The sequence below is a fragment of the Equus caballus genome, chromosome 28 (genome assembly GCF_041296265.1).
Source record: "Equus caballus isolate H_3958 breed thoroughbred chromosome 28, TB-T2T, whole genome shotgun sequence".
Classification (NCBI taxonomy): Eukaryota; Metazoa; Chordata; class Mammalia; order Perissodactyla; family Equidae; genus Equus; species Equus caballus.
In genome coordinates this window covers 51181110-51198730 of record NC_091711.1, presented here as the reverse complement: position 1 = coordinate 51198730, position 17621 = coordinate 51181110, and the positions used below count along the sequence as shown (strand labels likewise).

Here is a 17621-nt window from a genome sequence, read left to right as displayed (position 1 = left end):
CTGCAAAAACCACCATTGGGATATTGATAGAGATTGCATTGAGTTCACAGATTGCTTTGAGTAGTATTATTATCCTAACAATATTAAATACAGTCCTGTGCCTCATGATGATGTTTCGGTCAACAACAGACCACATTTTTGACAGTGGTCCCATGAGATTATAATGGAGCTGAAAAATTCCTGTCACCTAGTGACATCACAGCCATCATAATGTCATAGCACAACGCATTACTCGTGCTTGTGGTGATGCTGGTGTAAAAACTGCACTGCCAGTCATATAAAAGTGTAGCACATACAATTACGTACAGTACGCAATACTTGATAACGACAATACACGGCTACGTTACTGGCTTATATACTATCCTATACTTTTTATCATTATTTTACAGTGAACTCTTTCTACTTAGTAAAAAAGCTTATTGTAAAACACTATGCTGTGTTACACTGGCAGCAGCCTCGTGCACATCGCGTCATTTTCTCTTTGCTTGATTTAATCTCATGTTGTTTTGTTCATCACGGCCCCTAAGTGTACAAAATCCACTGCTAATGTTGCCAGTAAGAGGCCACGTCGAGTAGTTGACCTGGAAACGAAATTAAAATGATTAAGGACCACGAAGGTGGAAAATCAATGATGATTATTGCTCCCCAGTTAGGCGTGTCCCATTCCACCATAGCTGCGATCTTGAAGAACAAGAACAAGGTGACGGAAGCTGTTAAAGGATCTGCTTCATTGAAGGTAACGAGACTGACAAAAATTCAAGCATGGCCTGTATCAGACATGGAGAAACTTCTGATGACCTGGATGGAAGACCAGGCACAGAAGCACATCCCTCTCAGCTCCGTGATGATGAGGCCAAAGCAGAGAGTTTATTTGTGATGTTGAAAGGAGAGGCTGGATCCGACTACGATGTCGAATTTACTGCCAGCTCTGGGTGGTTTAAATGACTCAGGAATCGTTACTCACTGCGTCACGTGAAAGTGAGCGGTGAGTCTGTGAGTGCTGATGTGAAGGCAGCTGCAGGACTGTTGTAAACTCCAGATAAGCTGGTTATGGAGGAAAATCACTTGCCAGAGCAAATATTCAGTACAGATGAAACCTCTCTGTTTTGAAAACAGATGCCTGAAAGGACTTTCATCCATAAGGAGGTCAAGACAATGCCAGGTTTCAAGGCTTTTAAAGACCAGATAACAGTCTTGCCTGGGGGCAGTGTTGCAGGCTACAAATTGAAGCCCTTTGTGATCTGGTACAGTGACAACCGCAGGGCCTTCAAGCATGTCATAAGCACACACTGTCAGTGCACTACAGGAGCAAGAAGTCATGGTGGACTCTGCTCCTCTTCCAAGGTGCCCTCCTGAATTGCTGTGCCAGTGGGATAGAGAAGTACTATTTGGAGAATAACATACCTTTCAAAATTTTGCTTATTTATTTTTTTTAAAGGTTTTATTTTTCCTTTTTCCAGTCCCCTGATACCTCGTTGTATATTTTTAGTTGTGGGTCCTTCTAGTTGTGGCATGTGGGATGTCGCCTCAGCATGGCTTGATGAGTGGTGCCATGTCCGTGTCCAGGATCCAAACTGGTGAAACCCTGGGCCACTGAAGCGGAGCACATGAACTGAACCACTCGGCCACGGGGCCAGCCCCTGCTTATTGTTGATAAAGCTCCCAGACATCCTCCTTTATTGGTGATCTTCATCCCAATATCTAAGCAGTCTTTCTCCCTCCAAACACTACATCTTTGATTCAACCAATGATCAAGGAGTTATAGCAGCTTTTAAAGCCTACTACCTGAGGAAGACCTTTGCCCAGACTATTGTTGTAGCTGAGGAAGACGATGCAATTCGGGAAAGATTATAATCTCTATGACTGCATCAAGAACCTTGCTTGGGTTTGGGGTGATGTCATCGGGGAGTGCATGAATGGCATTTGGAAGAAGACACTCAAGGGGTTTGTCCATGACTTCAGAAGTTTTGCCAAGGATGAGGAGGTTGCAAAAATCAAGGCTGTAGTTGAGATGGCAAACAGCTTTAACTTAGGTGTGGATGAGGATGACATTGAGGGGCTCCTAGAGGTGGTTCCTGAGGAATTGACTAATGAGAAGTTGTTGGAACTGGAACAGGAATGCGTAGTTGAAGAACAGGCAAGAGAAATGGAAACTGCAGAAGAACTCCCAAGAAAATTCACAGTGAAGGGTTTAGCAGAAGCTTTGGCTGACCTCAACAAGCTCCTTAGGTTTGAGAACACGGACCTCAACACCAAAAGGTTTTCATGAATAGAGAGGAATGTTCATGGTGCATTATCTGCTTATAAGCAAATCTATGATGAAAAAAGAAACAAACCACCATGGATGTATTTCTGAAGAGAGTGACACCTCCTCAAGAAGAGCCTCAGGCAGGTCCTTCAGGAGGTGTTCCAGAAGAAGGCATTGCTATCATAGGAGATGACAGCTCCATGCATGTTATTGCCCTGAAGACCTTCCAGTGGGACAAGATGTAGACATGGAAGACCGTGACATTGATGATCCTGACCCTGTGTAGGCCTAGGCTAATGTGTGTGTTTGTGTCTTAGTTTTTTTTTTTTTTTGAGGAAGATCAGCCCTGAGCTAAAATCTGCTGCCAATCCTCCTCTTTTTGCTGAGGAAGACTGGCCCTGAGCTAACATCCGTGCCCATCTTCCTCTACTTTAAATGTGGGACGCCTACCACAGCATGGCTTGTCAAACGGTGCCATGTCTGCACCTGGGATCCGAACTGGTGAACTCCAGGCTGCCAAAGTGGAACGTGCGCACTTAACCGCTGTGCCACCAGACTGGCCCTTGTGTCTTAGTTTTTAACAAAAAAGTTTAAAAAGTGAAAAAATAAAATAAAATTTTAAAATAGAAAAAAGCATATAAAATAAGCACATAAATAAAATATTTTTGTACAGCTGTACAGTGTGTTTGTGTTTTAAGCTAAGTGTTAGTAATGTAGTTAAAAAACTTTTAAAGGTTATAAAATGAAGAAGTTAAAGTAAGCTAAGGCTAATTTATTACTGAAGAAAGAAAACTGTTTTTTAAATAAATCTAGCATAGCCTAAGTTAAAATGTTTATGAAGTCTGCAGTAGTGTCCAGTAATGTCCTGGGCCTCCACATTCACTCACCACTCACTCACTGACTCAGAGCAACTTCCAGTCCTGCAGGTTCCATTCATGGTCAGTGCCCTGCACAAGTGCATTATTTTCTATCTTTTATACTGTATTTTTACTGTACCTTGTCTATGTTTAGATACACAAATACTTAGCATTGTGTTGCACCTGCCAGCAGTATTCAGTACAGTAACAGGCTGCACAGGTTTGCACCTGGGAGCAGTAGGCTGTACCATATGGCCTGGGTGTGTGGAGGCCACACCATCTAGGTTTGTGCAGGTCACTGATGTTTGCACAAGGACGAAGTTGCCTAAGGACGCATTTCTCAGAACACTGTTGGGTGATTCATGACTGTATTCCAGTCCATTAACATGGTATGTCTTTCCATTTATTTAGGTTTTTATTTTCTTTCAGCAATGTTTTATAGTTTTCATTGTAGCAAATCTTTTGCCTCCTTGGTTGAATTTATCCCTAAGTGTTATATTCTTATATTGCTGTTGTAATGGAATTGTTTTTTTAATTTCCTTTTAGATTTTTCATTGCTAGTATATAGAAATACAACTGATGTTTGTGTGTTAATTTTGTAGCCTGCTGGATTTGTTTATTAGTTCTGACAGATTTTTCTTTTTTGTGGATTCCTTAGGGTTTTCTGTATATAATATTGTGTAATCTGCAAATAGATAATTGTACTTTTTCCTTTCCAGTTTGGATGCCTTTTATTTCCTTTTCTTGCCTAATTGCTCTGGCTAGGATTTCCAGTACTATTTTGAACAGAAGTAGTGAAAGCGGGCATCCTTGCCTTGTTAATGGTCTTAGGGGAGAAGCTTTGTCTTTCACACTGTGATGTCAGCTGTGGGTCTTTCATACATGGCCTTTGTCATGGTGAGGAGGTTCCCTTCTAGTCCTAGTTTATTGAGCACTGCTGTCATGAAAGGGTGTTGAGTTTTGTCACACACTTTTTTTGCATCAATTGAGATAATTGTATGTTTTTTTTCCTTTCTATTAACGTGGTTTTAATATGTTGATTTTTGTATGTTGAACTACACTTGCATTCCACCAATAAAACCCACTTGTTTGTGGTATATAATCCTTTCAATATGCTGCTGGATTTGGTTTGTTAGTATTTTATCGAGGATTTTTGCGTATGTGTTCAAAAGGGATATTCGCCTATAGTTTTCTTCCTGTAATGTCTTTATCTTAACTTTGGAATTGGGGCAATACTGGCCTCTTAGAATTAGGAAGTGTTCCCTCCTCTTCAATTTTTGGAAGAGTTTGAGAACAATTGGTTTTCTTTACTTGTTTGGTAGATTCACCAGTGAAGCTATCTGGTCCTGGGCTTTTCTTTGTTGTGAGCATTTTTGTTGTTTTTGTTTTCTTAAAATTGCAGTAAAATACATATAACATAACATTTACCATCTTAACCTGTTGAAAGGTGTTGTGTCAGTCCCAGCCTGTGGATAGTGATGCTGTAGGATAGGAATGCCTGAGGCACTTACTCAGCCTATATTTACTGGGGAGCCCCCTCCATCACTGGGCCGATGTAGTGGCTGGGCTGGCCCTTGTGGTTCTTTTTTTTTTTTTTTTTTTAATTTTATTGAAGTCATATTGGCTTATAACACTGTGTAGATTTCAGGTGTACATTATTATATTTCAGTTTCCATATAGACTGCTTGTGTTCACCACCAATACTCTAGTTTTTATCCGTGACCATATATATGTGCCCCTTTACCCTTTTTGCCTTCCCCCCACTCCCTCCTCCTCTGGTTACCACTAGTCTGTTCTCCTTATCTATGTTTGTTTATCTTCCACATATGAATGAAATCATATGATACTGGTCTTTCTCTTTCTGACTTATTTTACTTAGCATGATACCCTCTAGGTCCATCCATATTGCCACAAATGGCATGATTTTGTCTTTTTTGGCTGAATAGTATTCCACTGTGTATATATGTACACCCCATCTTCTTTATCTATTCATCTGCTGACGGGCACTTGGGTTGCTTCTACGTCTTGGCTATTGTGAATAATGCTGCAGTGAACATAGGGGTGCATAGATCTCTTTTGATTGTTGATTTCATGATCTTTGGATAAATACCCAGTAGTGGGATGGCTGGATCGTATGGTATTTCTATTTCTAATTTTTTCAGAAATCTCCATACTGTTTTCCATAGTGGCTGCACCAGTTTGCATTGTGTGAGGGTTCCCTTTTCTGCACATCCTCTCCTATACTTGTTATTTCTTGTCTTGTTAATTATACCCATTCTGATGAGCGGGAGGTGATATCTCATTGTAGTTCTGATTTGCATTTCCCTAATAATTAGTGATGTTGGACATCTTTTCACGTGCCTGTTGGCCATTTGTATATCTTCTTTGGAAAATGTCTGTTCAGATCCTCTGCCCATTTTTTAATAGGTTGTTCATTTTTTTCTTTTAATTTTTAAAAAAGTACTTATTTGTTTATTTTTTTAAAGATTGGCACCTAAGATAACAACTGTTGCCAATCTTCCTTTTTTTTTTCACCTGCTTTTTCTTCCCGAATCCCCCCAGTACATAGTTGTATATTTTAGTTGTGGGTCTTTCTAGTTGTGGCATGTGGGACGCTGCCTCAGCGTGGCCTGATGAGCGGTGCCGTGTCTGCGCCCAGGATCCAAACCAGCGAAACCCTGGGCTGCCGAAGCAGAGCGCGCGAACTTAACCACTCGACCGTGGGGCTGGCCCCCATTTTTCTGTTGTTGAGTTATATGAGTTCTCTATATAGTTTGGAAATTAACCACTTTTCGGATATGTGATTTGCAAATATTTTCTCCAGTTGTTAGGCTGTCTTTTCATTTTGTTCATGATTTCCTTGCCTTGCAGAAGCTCTTTAGTCTGATGAAGTCCCATTTGTTTATTTTCTATTTAGTTTCCCTTGTCTGAGTGGATATGGTATTCTAAGACTGATGTCAGAGAGCATACTGCCTATATTTTCTTCTAAGATTTTTATGCTTTCAGGTCTTACATTCAAGTCGTTAATCCATTTTGAGTTAGTATTTGTGTGTGGCATAAGATGATGGTCTATTTTCATTCTTTACATGTGGCTTTCCAGTTTTCCCAGCACCATTTGTTGAAGAGACTTTCCTTTCTCCATTGTATGTTCTTGGCTCCTTTGTCAAAGATTAGCTGTTTATAGGGGCTGGCCTGGTGGCGTAGTGGTTAAGTTTGCGTGCTCTGCTTCGGCGGCCTGGGGTTTGCAGGTTTGGATCCTGGATGCGGACCTAGCACCACTCGTCAAGCCATACCGTGGCGGTGTCCCACATAAAATAGAGGAAGATTGGCAGAGATGTTAGCTCAGGGCTAATCTCCCTCACACACACACAAAAAAGAGAGATTAGCTGTCCATAGATGTGTGGTATGTGGTTTTATTTCTGGGCTCTCGATTCTGTTCCATTGATCTATGTGTCTGTTTTTTGTGCTAGTACCATGCTGTTTTGATTTCTTTGTAGTATATTTTGAAGTCAGGGATTGTGATGCCTCCAGCTTTGTTCTTTTTTCTCAGGATTGCTTTGGCTGTTCGGGGTCCTTGTGGTTCTTATTATAATCACAGGACACACCTCAGCAAGAAATCATCAGGGAACTTTGAAGAACAAGGTTTATCCCTCATAGGTCTTGGAGGGTACACGGCCTCCCCAGGGCCACACCGTGAGGTCATGGCGGGGCCGGGCAGAGAGTGTGGACCTGGGGATCTGCCTTTGTTAGGGTCTGAGGGTGTGGCTTAAGGTTTCCCAGGTCCACTCTTTATTGCTGAGTTTAAACTGTAAGAGTGGGAATTAGGGCTCAGGAAGGGGAAAGTGGTGTCACTTGAGGGGTTGGTTATCTGGGTCACCCAGGCTTTCTGAAAGGGGAGCTTTGTGGTGGGGTGGCCTGGCTCCTTGTCTGGTCGTGTAGCTGGCAACGTGTTTGTTTGAGATGGACGTCTTTGAAGTGGCTGCCTCCGCCTAAAAAGCTTAATGTTGAGCACTTACATACAGCACCACACTGGGCTCTGAGTGCCTGGCCTCAGTGGCCTCTCCTCTGTCCTGTCCAGCCGGCTCATGCCTTCATGGTGAAGCGGGGCGTCCACGTATCAGGAGCGTCCCCCGAGAGCATCAGCAGCCTCCTCTCAGAGGTGGCAGAGTGTGGGACCCACTATGCGCGCCTAAGCCACTTCTCCGTGCAGCCGGTGCTGGACTCCTCCTGCAGCAAAGGCCTCGTGTTCCAGGTAAGGCCTTGGCCTCCCAGCTGTCACATATCTTCCTGAGAGCTGCACACTTTGTGGAAAAGAGAGCCTCCAGTCCTACCCCAGGACCACTGAGTCCAAACCTTTTGTTTCTTCGATAACGTCTAAAACCCGACAGTTACTCTTCTTCAGGAATGGGGTGACCATGTTTTACTTTATCCGTCATCTCACTGGAAACCTGGGGTGGACGTGTTTGGGCCATGGGATGGTGGGAGGCAGGCGCGGCCAACACTTTGGGGAGCTGGGGGAAGGATGAGGTGGTATGGGATGGGCACACGCTGCCTGTCCCCACTGGGCCCCATGCACTGCACAGTGACCGATGCCGTGCATCTCCCTTACTTAGTGAGTGAAGTTCTGGGAGTGAGGGCTGGACCAGCTCTTCTTTGAAAGCCTTCTTGTCGGCCTGTATGCGGCGTGCAGCCTCCAGCACAGCTTGTGGGCCTGTGTCGGAGGCAGGCATCTAGACGAGCAGGGTGCTGGGGCTCCCTGAGGGCAGGGTACTGTGTGCTGGGCAGGGAGCAGGGCTGGCCTGGGGCTGAGCTGCAGGTCCCTTCGGTTCTTGCGCTGCAGCAGGTTGTGGAGGTGGTGTGATGCGGTTGGGTCTAGACAGTGTAGGCTGGGCCTGGGGAGGGCAGGAGACCAGCTAAGAGGGGGCTGCTGTGCCGGTCATCTGGGACATGGGCAGGACGGCTGTCTCCTTGCTGGTGAGTGGACTGACCTTTGTTCCGGGGCATTCTGTGCAGACCTCCTGTAAAGATATGAGCTGAGCTGGGGCCACACTGCTGTGGTGCTGCCCAGGACGCTCATGTCTTGGGGTCTGAGCAGCCACAGACCCTCTTGGAGTTAGTGCCTGTGCGCAGAGTCAGGACCCGCAGGTCCCGGTGTCTTGGTGCGGCTGCCCTCAGCTGCATGGACAGGATTTGCGGGGGGCCCTCGGCTTCCCTGAAGGCTCCTTGCTTCCAGATGGGCAGGGATGTCTGGGTATGACCCACAGATGTCCGTCCCTTGGAACAGTGGAGCCCCAGGACTGTGGACGGGCGCCAGGCCCTTCTCCCCACACCCGCGTCTCCTTCAAGCTCTACCTGGTGGGCGTGTCCTGTGCGTGGCCGGCCTCCTTCCAGCCCCTTGCCCTCACCTAGCCAGCTCCCTTCCAGCCCCTTGCCCCAACCTGGCCGGCTCCCTTCCAGCCCCTTGCCCCCACAGGCCTTCACCAGCGGCCTGAGGAGGTACCTGCAGTACTACCGAGCTTGTGTGCTCTCCACTCCACCCACCCTGAGCCTCCTCACCATTGGCTTTCTCTTCAAGAAACTGGGCCGGCAGCTCAGGTGAGCCTCGGCATGGTGGCCACACGTGGGGCTTGCTGGGCGCTGGAGGGTCCATGAGAACAGCCCTCCTGGTAGGTGTGGCTCCCAGGTGCTGGGTGCTGTGCACCTGTGTCTGTTGGTGGCCTGCCGTGTCGGGCCCTGTGTAGGGTTGAGGGCTCCTGCCTCCAGGGCACATAGGGTCCCCAGGAATCCGGCTCCTGGTACTCACAAGCTGGTTAGTAAACGCCAGGCAGAGTGTCTGTTGGCAGGTGCCATATGGAGAAGGGACAGTGAGGGTTGGGGTTCCTGGGGAGGTGGTTCAGTGGGAGAGGAGTCCTTGTAGGCAGGGGGTAGGGGTGTGGAGGCCTGAGGGCTGGAGATGGGGCACGATGAGGCAAGTGGGAGGGTGCTGGAGTGGGGGCTGTGCTGCCGTGTGGAGAAGACTGCAGCTGGGCGGAGGGGGTGAGGGCCCCAGAGGGGGCTTGTCAGTAATCCAGGCCTTAGGAGATGGCAACCTGGGCAAGGTGGTGGGAATGCAGGAGGGGGTCTCAAGGTAGAGCCACAGGCACAGGGGAAATGTCACGGACTCCAGGTGAATCAGAGTCTTGGCCGAGCCTGAGAAGGAGGTGGAAATGCATGGAGTGCCCAGGGAGGGGTCTGGAAGGAAGCTCAACTCTGAGATCCTTGAGGTGCAGGTGGTTTTAAAGCCCGAGCATGAAGACAGGCAGAGAAGGGCCTGGGATATGTCCTGCTCACCTGGTCTCCCCTACCCCGGGGCTCTGAGTGTCTGCTCACCTGGTCTCCCTTTCCTCTGTCTAGGTACCTGGCTGAGCTTTGTGGGGTTGGCACTGCGCTCCCCGCCTCCAGTGGAGGAGAGCCCGGGGCGGCATTCCCCACTGTAAGTTCTGCATTCTTGCCCAGTGGTGGCCTGGCCGGCTCTGGGAAAGCAGAGTGGCTGAGCGTGGCCCCCCGGGGTGGGGCTCCCCATGTGCTGCACATGGTGCATGGGCTGAGCCCCCTCCCCTTGCTGTCTCCAGGGGGTGAAGCTGCTCTCATACCTCTACCAGGAGGCCCTGGATAACTGCAGCAATGAGCACTACCCTGTGCTGCTGTCTCTGCTCAAGACCAGCTGCGAGCCCTACACCCGGTGGGGAGGCTGGGGGAGGGGCAGGGACCTGGACTGCTGGGTGGTGGGGGGCCACACTCAGTCCCAGCAGATATCTGAGAGCATCCTCTTGTCAGACACTTGCTGAGCATAGGCATCATAGATGAGGGGGGAGGGCAGGATAGGTGGGCTTCCCACCTCACTGCTGGCCTGGCCCCCTTCCTCCCCCTCACCCCACTGCAGGTTCATCCACGACTGGGTGTATAGTGGGGTCTTCAGAGACGTTTACGGCGAGTTCATGATCCAGGTGAACCAGGAGTACCTGGGCTTCAGAGGTAGGTGGTGGCTGTCTGCTGGGCCGGGCCCCACGCCGTCAGGTGGGTCAGGGCTATTACTGGACACAGGCCAGCCATGTGTCTTGTTCCACATGCAGATAAGTTTTACTGGACCCACGGCTACGTTCTCATTTCCAAAGAGGTGGAGGACTGCGTCCCCATGTTCTTGAAGCACATTGCCCACGACGTCTATGTGTGTGGGAAGACCATCAACCTGCTGAAGCTCTGCTGTCCTCGGGTGAGGAGGGTCCCGCCCCTGCACACCGCAGCATGCTGCCCCTCGCCCTGCCCCTCTTGTCCCTTCTGGTCATGCTGGCCCTCGGGAGCCGAGGCCCCAACCTGTCACACCCCCCTTCTCGCCCCCCTGAGACCCGGCCATCTGTCCTTGGCTCTGGGTCAGCTGTGTTAGATCAGGGATTGTGGTGACCTTTCCCTCAGTTTCCCCTGAGAGTTTCATGAGCAGGTCTGTGGAGTTTGCAGGCATTTGTTCAAAGACAGGAGGAAAAGCCGAAGGCATTTCCAAGGCCAAGGGGCAGTGGGCTCCCTCCCTCCTCCGCGTTAGAAACCGCCCCAGAGAAACAGGGATGGGCTGCATCCACAGGAAGATGGACCCAGGCTGGTTTAGTGAGTCTTGGCCCCCTGGCCTGGGGGCTGGCTGTGCTCTGGAGCAGAGGTCTGGGCAGAGGCCTGTGACAGTGTCCATGTGGTCAAGGCCCTGTGGAGGATGGCCAGGTTGGATGTAGGGGTATGGATGGGCAGCCTTTGTGAGGAGGTGCTGTCTGATGTCTGGGCAGAGGCAGACAGGCTAGGTGTGTGGACCTGGGGTTCCAGGTAGTGGGGAACAACCGAGTGGAGACCAGAGCAGGACCGGGGGGCCCAGGAATGCCGGGCTGGGGAGGGTCCAGGCAGAGGAGGGGCCAGACTCAGCCCATGGCTAGTGCTGGGCTGAGAACAAACTGGAGTGGCCAGGACAGGCGGGGGCTGGGTGGAAGCTGCGGACGTGGGGAGGGAGTCCATGCTAGTGAGGTCAGAGGGCAGAGCCCTCTGGAGCTGTCAAGAGATTGGCTGTGGGGTGCGGGGCTCCCAGAGGAGTGGTAGGGCCTGTGGGGTGGGGGCTCCTAGGGGTAGGGTGGGCAGGGCTCAGAGAGGCAGGGCAGGTCTATGGGGTGACCTCTGACTGAGTGCCTGTGTGTTCTGTGTGTTCACAGCCAAGGCTCCCCAGTGAGGGCGGCTGAGGAGAGCACCAGGTTTTCACAGCTTCTTCTGAAAAGTCCTTTGTGGGAGTCAGGCCATGGGGCAGCCTTGGCCTGGGCATAGAGCGCACGCAGCCTGTGTGCTATGTCCTTAGAACCGCGGAGGATGTCATGCCCCTTGGTTGAGGAGGATGTTTCTGAGAAAGCAAGCTGTCCATAAGAGTCACGAGAAAGACGGAGGCAGAGCTGGGTGGGGTTCCACGCCTCAGCAGCCTCACTGCAGGCTCTCCCTCCTTGGCAGCATTACCTCTGCTGGTCCGATGTCCCTGTCCCTCGGATCTCGGTCATTTTCTCCCTTGAAGAGCTGAAGGAGATCGAGAAGGACTGTGCTATCTACGTGGGGCGGATGGAGAGGGTGGCGCGCCACAGCTCCATCAGCAAGGAGGAGAAGGTACACGGGCACCTGCCCTGGGGCCTCCCTTGCGCCCCCCTCACCCCCCATGGGTCCCAGGCTGGAGGGAGGGGTGCTGGGTGTGGGGCGTGCCAGATGGCGAGGCTGCCCCTGGTGTTCTCTGTCCTGGTGGTGCATCTGGGTGGGGACACCTGGACAGGGGCTCTGTTCTCTCTTCTCCTGGGCTGGCCTGGGTGGTGGACAGGCCCAATCCTGGCCAAGTGGTGGCTCCAGGGCAGCAGGACCCGAGGTTCCTGTGCTCGGTGGCCTCTGTGAGCTCCTTTCCTGCTCAGAAGGGGCAGGTGTGCCAGGACCTGAGCTTTGAGTATCCTATGCACCTGGGAGGGGTCTGATGGAAAGCCCTTCTTGGCCTAGTACCTGGCGGGCCACAGGGAGACATGAGTGGGGCGAGAGCTGGGGGCACAGGGGGCACTGGCTTGTTTGGGGGCCTGGGCCTCGTCCTCCATTCCTACAGGGAAGTCCCTCCCTAAGCCCCCTGGTTCCCTCCAGGCTGGGCACACACAGGCCTGTGGTCTCCGCCCCAGGTCGCTCTGCAGGAGTGTGTCCACTGCCCTGGGAGCCAGCCTTGTCACTGCATGGGATGGGGCACCTTGCCCTCACAGCCTGGGCACCGTCCCTGGAGGAGCCCACCTGGGGTCTGAGCAGCCTCCTCTCTGGCCATCCCAGGGAGGGGTCAGAGGATCAGGATGTGTTGTTTACTGATGATCTTTTTCAGGAATTACGAATGGAAATTGCGAAACAAGAATTAATTGTCCACGCCCGAGAGGCAGCGTCCAGGGTCTTGAGTGCGCTCAGTGGTGTGTGGCTGGGTCCTCCCTCTGGTTCTGCGGGCCGCCTGCTGGGGGCTTCTCCAACGGTGCCCCTCTCACTGTCTCAATACAGATCGGCAGATGTCAGAGCGGATGGCTCTGGATGCCCGGAAGCGAGAGCAGTTTCAGAGGTTGAAAGAGCAGTTTGTGAAGGACCAGGAGGTGGGTGGGGTGCACCCTCCGGGAGTGGTGGGTGTGTGGAGTCTGGCGGCCCGTGGAGGGGGTTTAACCAGCGAGGCGGCGTGTGGGGTGTTGTGCAGCGACGCCGGGCGGCCAGGCAGGAGGAGCTGGATGATGACTTCAGCTACGCCCGTGAACTCCGCGACAGGGAGAAGAGGCTGAAGGCTCTGGAGGAGCAGCTGGAGAGGAAGGCGAGGTAGGGCAGCCAGTAGGTCTGGAGAGCACAGGAGAGGAAAGTTACTTTGTAGAGAAAAAGGAGGAATTCGGGAGGGGCTGCTTTGAACAGAAGTCCATTGGAGGAGAGCAAGAGTTCAGGGTGGTGACAGCTTCTCATTTGCTGAGCACATTGGTTTCTCATTGGCTGGGCTGTTGCTGGCCAAGGAGAAAATCTTCCTCCTGCTGGGGTAGTAGAGAGAGCCTCTTCCTGCCCGGGATCGAGCAGTTGGCTGCGACAGGTGGTGTGTGTGAGCGCTCCCTCTTCAGGGCTTCCTGACTCCATTTTGAATGAGGGTTGCTTCTCTTCATTTTCACAGTTTAAGTTAAACATTCTCTGTTCATTTGTTTATTTTTAAACCTAACAGCTTGACAGAGACATGGGGCATTTGTCCAGCACAGTATCCAAGTCTATCTCGTTACAATGCCATTAGCTTGTCCTGCCCTCCCTCGTATTTCCCCAAAGCTGGGAGCAGAGCTGGTGTCTCCAAGGGTGCCCTTTGTGGCAGGGGCTGTCACTTTCTGCCCATCGTCTCGGCATCTGAGTTGTCCCAACCTTAGATACCATTGATGGAGCTATGACCTGGAGCCAGCAAATGATGTACATGCATGTCTTTGTGTGTATGTGTCTGTGGTGTCTTGTGTGTGTACACATCTCTGTATGTCTGTGCAGCACACGTGTCTGTACATTTGTGTTGCACACGTGTGTGCATATGTCTGCATTTGCATGCATGTGTGGTGTCTGCGTGTGTGAGTAGATGTTATTTTCCCATTTACACATGGAGAAAACCAAGTGTAGAGGCTGTGTCCCTGGCCTGTGGCAGCCAAATTGGAAATGGCCAGTCCAGGTTTGAACCCAGTCCCTTGCTGGCAAGAGGATCAGAATCCTGGGAATGACGTGCCGGGCCACCTTTGAGTTAAACAGTTCCTACATTGGTGTTGTACTCTGTTTGCGTTAATCTTCAGTTCTCTGGGTTCACACAGCAGAACAGCCAGGTGCCTTTTGTGCAGCTCAGGAAGCGGGATCTCACCCGCAGAGGGCCTGGGTGGCCTGGCTGCTGCTGGTCCCTTTGCTCAGGCTGTCTAGGTGCCCGTTCTGGAATTCATTCAGCACTGTGCTCAGCTCTGGCTGGGTGCTGGCCACTAGGCCTCCCAGTCTGGTGGGCAGAAAGACCTGCCCAGTGAAGCCACTGCAGGTGTACGGGGGCCCAGAGGCACCAGTGCCGCCTGGGGAAGGTGCCACGCTGCACAGACTGCCCGCCAGAGGCCTCTGTCATAGAGAGCCATCCCAGCCCATGGGGCGCCGGCCGGACAGTGTGGGGTGCCCATGGTGAGGGTCCTCTTTGGTGTGGCTTCAGGCAGGCGCTGGTTGACCATTACAGCAAGCTGTCTGCAGAGGCGGCTCGTCGGGAGCAGAAGGCGTTGTGGAGGATCCAGAGGCACAGGTTGGCGGGTGCTCGGCTGCGTTTCCTCTTAGAAGATCAGAAACGCATCCAGGTATCACTGTAGTTTCAGGCAGGAGCTCTTCCCCTGCACCTTGGGCCTCCAACTCCTGGGAGAGTGCACGCAGACCTGCGTGCCCTTTTAGGAGAGGTTGATGATTCTCATCAGTTGATCAGAGGTGAAGCGGTTGGGAAGAGAGGTGCTGTCGGTAGGCCCGGGCCTTGAGCAGGGTGCGACACAGGCTTTGCCTCCGCTCAGTGCTGTGGCGCCATGAGCAGTGGGGCTGTAGCTTCCCTGTGGTGGGTGAGGGCGTGGGGGCTCTGAGTGCCAGCTCTGTTCCTCACCCTGCACAGCTGCTGCCTCAGTCGTGCTGGTTGACTTTCAGGGAATGCTGGAAGACCTGTCCGAGGAGAAGCCCCTGGAGCCACTGGCTGTCCTCCCAAGTGCACGCCCCCAGGTGAGGGCCCGTCAGGGTCCAGGGTGCGTAATGTGGGGCTCTGAGCTGGACGCCCAGGCCTGTGCTGCCCAGGGAGCACAGCAGGCGCCAGGCCTGGCCTGTGTCCCCACAGCCCCTCCACTTGATAGGTTTTGGTGCTGGTTGCAGAACTGAACTTGGGGGACAGAGCCAGGTAACTGGAAGGACCAATGTGTACTTGTATTTCAGGCCTCGTCTCCGGGCCCCGAGCACCCAGATGGAGGTAGCAGCTGTGATTCTGGGAGTGCAGAGCAGCACGTGGTCGCCTGGGATGGCCTGAGCAGGCCAAGTGCACCCCTGCAGCCCCTAGAGTCTCCAGCAGCAGGGGCCTGCAGCTCGGGGCCAGGAGCAGGCCAGCAGCCAGGGCAGGCAGAGGGGCCAGGGCCCTTCTCTGCAAGCCTCAGCATCCAAGACTTCCTGCCCCTGGGCCAGGGGGCCAAGAAGCCTGTGCACACCGGCATGGCCCCTGTCCTGGAGGAGGCACTGCAGACCATCGGCTCAGACCTGCCTCCCCTAGGTCTGTCTGCAGTGGTGGGCACAGGGCTGGCTGGGCCACAGGAGTATGACTTCAGAAGCATCCTGAGGCCGGCTGCAGCCACCTTGGCTTCCCCAGGACCCCTTGACACTGTAGGAGGTGACTTGGGCAGTGAGGGGCAGCAGCTGTGGGGGGACACTCACATGCAACTGGACACCTGTGTCCTGGATGGGCAGATGGCTCTGCTTGACCCACACTCCCCCCAGCACAATTCCCTCCAGAAGCGGAGCAGCCAGGCCACAGGCCAGGTCCTGGGGCATGTGTCAGAGAGCAGTGTTCCCACAGGGGGTTATGCTTCCAGAATAGCCCCCTCCCGACCACAGTGGAACATCCACGGACACGTGTCTGATGCCAGCATTAGGGTGGGGGAGAACGTGTGGGACATGACCCCTTCCCGGCCACGGTGGAATGTCCATGGACACGTGTCTGATGCCAGCATCAGGGTGGGGGAGAACGTGTGGGACGTGGTCCCGTCCCGGCCACGGTGGAACGTCCATGGACATGTGTCTGATGCCAGTGTCAGGGTGGGGGAGAACGTGTGGGATGTGGCCCCCTCTCGGCCACGGTGGAACGTCCATGGACATGTGTCTCAGTCGCACATGATGCTGGGTGCACTCCCAGAGGAAGCCCAGATCGATGTGCCCAGGTCCCACCAGAACTCCCCTGACCACGTGTCCCAGTCAGGCCTCAGCCTGGAAGAACAGAGCCCTACCCAGGACCAGGAACCACAGCTACCCACAGAGACAGCCTCAGGGAGCTCCTGCGCTCTGGCGGCTGCTTCTGGTTGTGAGGAGGAGAGTGGCCTCAAGGCCTCATTGCCTGCTGGGGTTGTGCCTGGTGCTCTAGGAGATGGCACTCCTGAGGAGCCAGGTCAGTGGGCCCCCAGAGCTGCCCTGTCACTGGTAGGGTTGGGGGGAGGGTAAGAAGACTGCTGTGCTAGGGATGTGGGAGGTGCTGCCCAGCAGCAGGTGCTTGGCCCTGATGTCCCCTCCTGCCTCATTTATGTTGCTCAGGCCCAAGGAGGAGTGGGGACACTGAGGACGTCTCTCCAAGCCACCCTCCAGGCTCCAAGGTCAGGGCACATGTGGTCAGGGGTTGGAGGTCAGGGCCTGGGAGAGCACGCTCTGCTGGCCGCCCCACACCTGGCCTTGCATGGGCAGTGAGAGCTCTGTCCTCCAGGATTGGGCAGCCTGTGAGGGTCCCAACCCCCTTTCCCTCCTCTCCCAAACAAGGGGAAGGGGCGTTCCTTGAGGCTGGATTGTCTTAGGAAGGTGCGGATGCCCGGAGCAGCCCAGGCCTTGGTGAAGAGGCGGTGGTGCCTGCTCGCTGGGACAAGGAGCAGGCTTACCTGGCAAGCCTGGCAGCGCAGTACCGCCTGGAGCAGTACCCAGACAGCTACGAGGCCCTGTGTGAGTGTGCTGGCTGCGGCGGGCGGGCAAGCAGGAGGGAGCCTGGTGGCCATGGCCCTGTGCCCCTACAGCGGCCTGTGTCATCCCTGCAGCAGAGCCTCCTGTTGCCCGCCTCCTCCACCACGGGCTTCCCCGGGCCTTTGCCCTCTCTGAGGACCCCCGGGGCCCGTCAGATGCGGACGAGACCACGGTGCAGCTGAGTGAGCTGCTGCCACTGCCCGTGCTCCTGAAGCGCTCCCTCACCGCCCCGCTGGCTGCCCAGTGAGTGCCCCCCGCCTGTCCCCACCTGGCCGGGCTGCCTGGCCGGCACCTGACTGCAGCCCCTCCTGCCAGCGTCTCCCTGGTGAACAAGGCCGCAGTCGACTACTTCTTCGTGGAGCTCCACCTCGAGGCACATTTCGAGGCACTGCGCCACTTCCTGCTGATGGAGGATGGTGAATTTGCCCAGTCCCTCAGCGACCTGCTCTTTGAGAAGGTAGCCCTGGCATGGAGCGAGTGTGGTGGGGGCACTGCAGGCGGGGGCACTGCCCGTGCCCGGGACCCCTCAGGACACATGTGCCCTCTCCCGCCTCAGCTCGGGGCGGGGCAGACGCCTGGGGAGCTCCTCAACCCGCTGGTGCTCAACTCAGTGCTGAGCAAGGCCCTGCAGTACAGCCTGCACGGCGACACCCCACATGCGGCCAACCTCTCCTTCGCCCTCAAGTCCCTGCCCGAGGCGTTTGCCCCCAATGCCCCGGATGTGCTAAGCTGCCTGGAGCTCAGGTACAAGGTCA

General features: G+C 53.4%; 1 protein-coding gene across 13 annotated transcripts in view; it reads left to right on the top strand.

The window, feature by feature from the left end:
- Positions 1–17621, top strand: part of TUBGCP6 (tubulin gamma complex component 6) — a 29084-nt gene that overhangs the window by 8722 nt on the left and 2741 nt on the right. For 5 of the 13 annotated variants that reach the window (XM_023631117.2, XM_070253795.1, XM_070253794.1 and 2 more), the window contains 18 exons: positions 7184–7357; positions 8579–8700; positions 9499–9577; positions 9717–9826; positions 10028–10119; positions 10218–10357; positions 11614–11763; positions 12500–12581; positions 12667–12755; positions 12854–12969; positions 14345–14483; positions 14815–14886; positions 15094–16309; positions 16453–16511; positions 16707–16848; positions 16941–17109; positions 17182–17323; positions 17423–17617. In XM_023631117.2, the coding sequence (XP_023486885.2) occupies positions 7184–7357; positions 8579–8700; positions 9499–9577; positions 9717–9826; positions 10028–10119; positions 10218–10357; positions 11614–11763; positions 12500–12581; positions 12667–12755; positions 12854–12969; positions 14345–14483; positions 14815–14886; positions 15094–16309; positions 16453–16511; positions 16707–16848; positions 16941–17109; positions 17182–17323; positions 17423–17617 (3288 nt within the window). Of the gene's footprint in view, positions 1–7183; positions 7358–8578; positions 8701–9498; positions 9578–9716; positions 9827–10027; positions 10120–10217; positions 10358–11613; positions 11764–12499; positions 12582–12666; positions 12756–12853; positions 12970–14344; positions 14484–14814; positions 14887–15093; positions 16310–16452; positions 16512–16671; positions 16849–16940; positions 17110–17181; positions 17324–17422; positions 17618–17621 lie in introns of all 13 variants that reach the window. The other 8 variants (XR_011433487.1, XR_011433486.1, XR_002804506.2 and 5 more) reach the window with 3 other exon arrangements.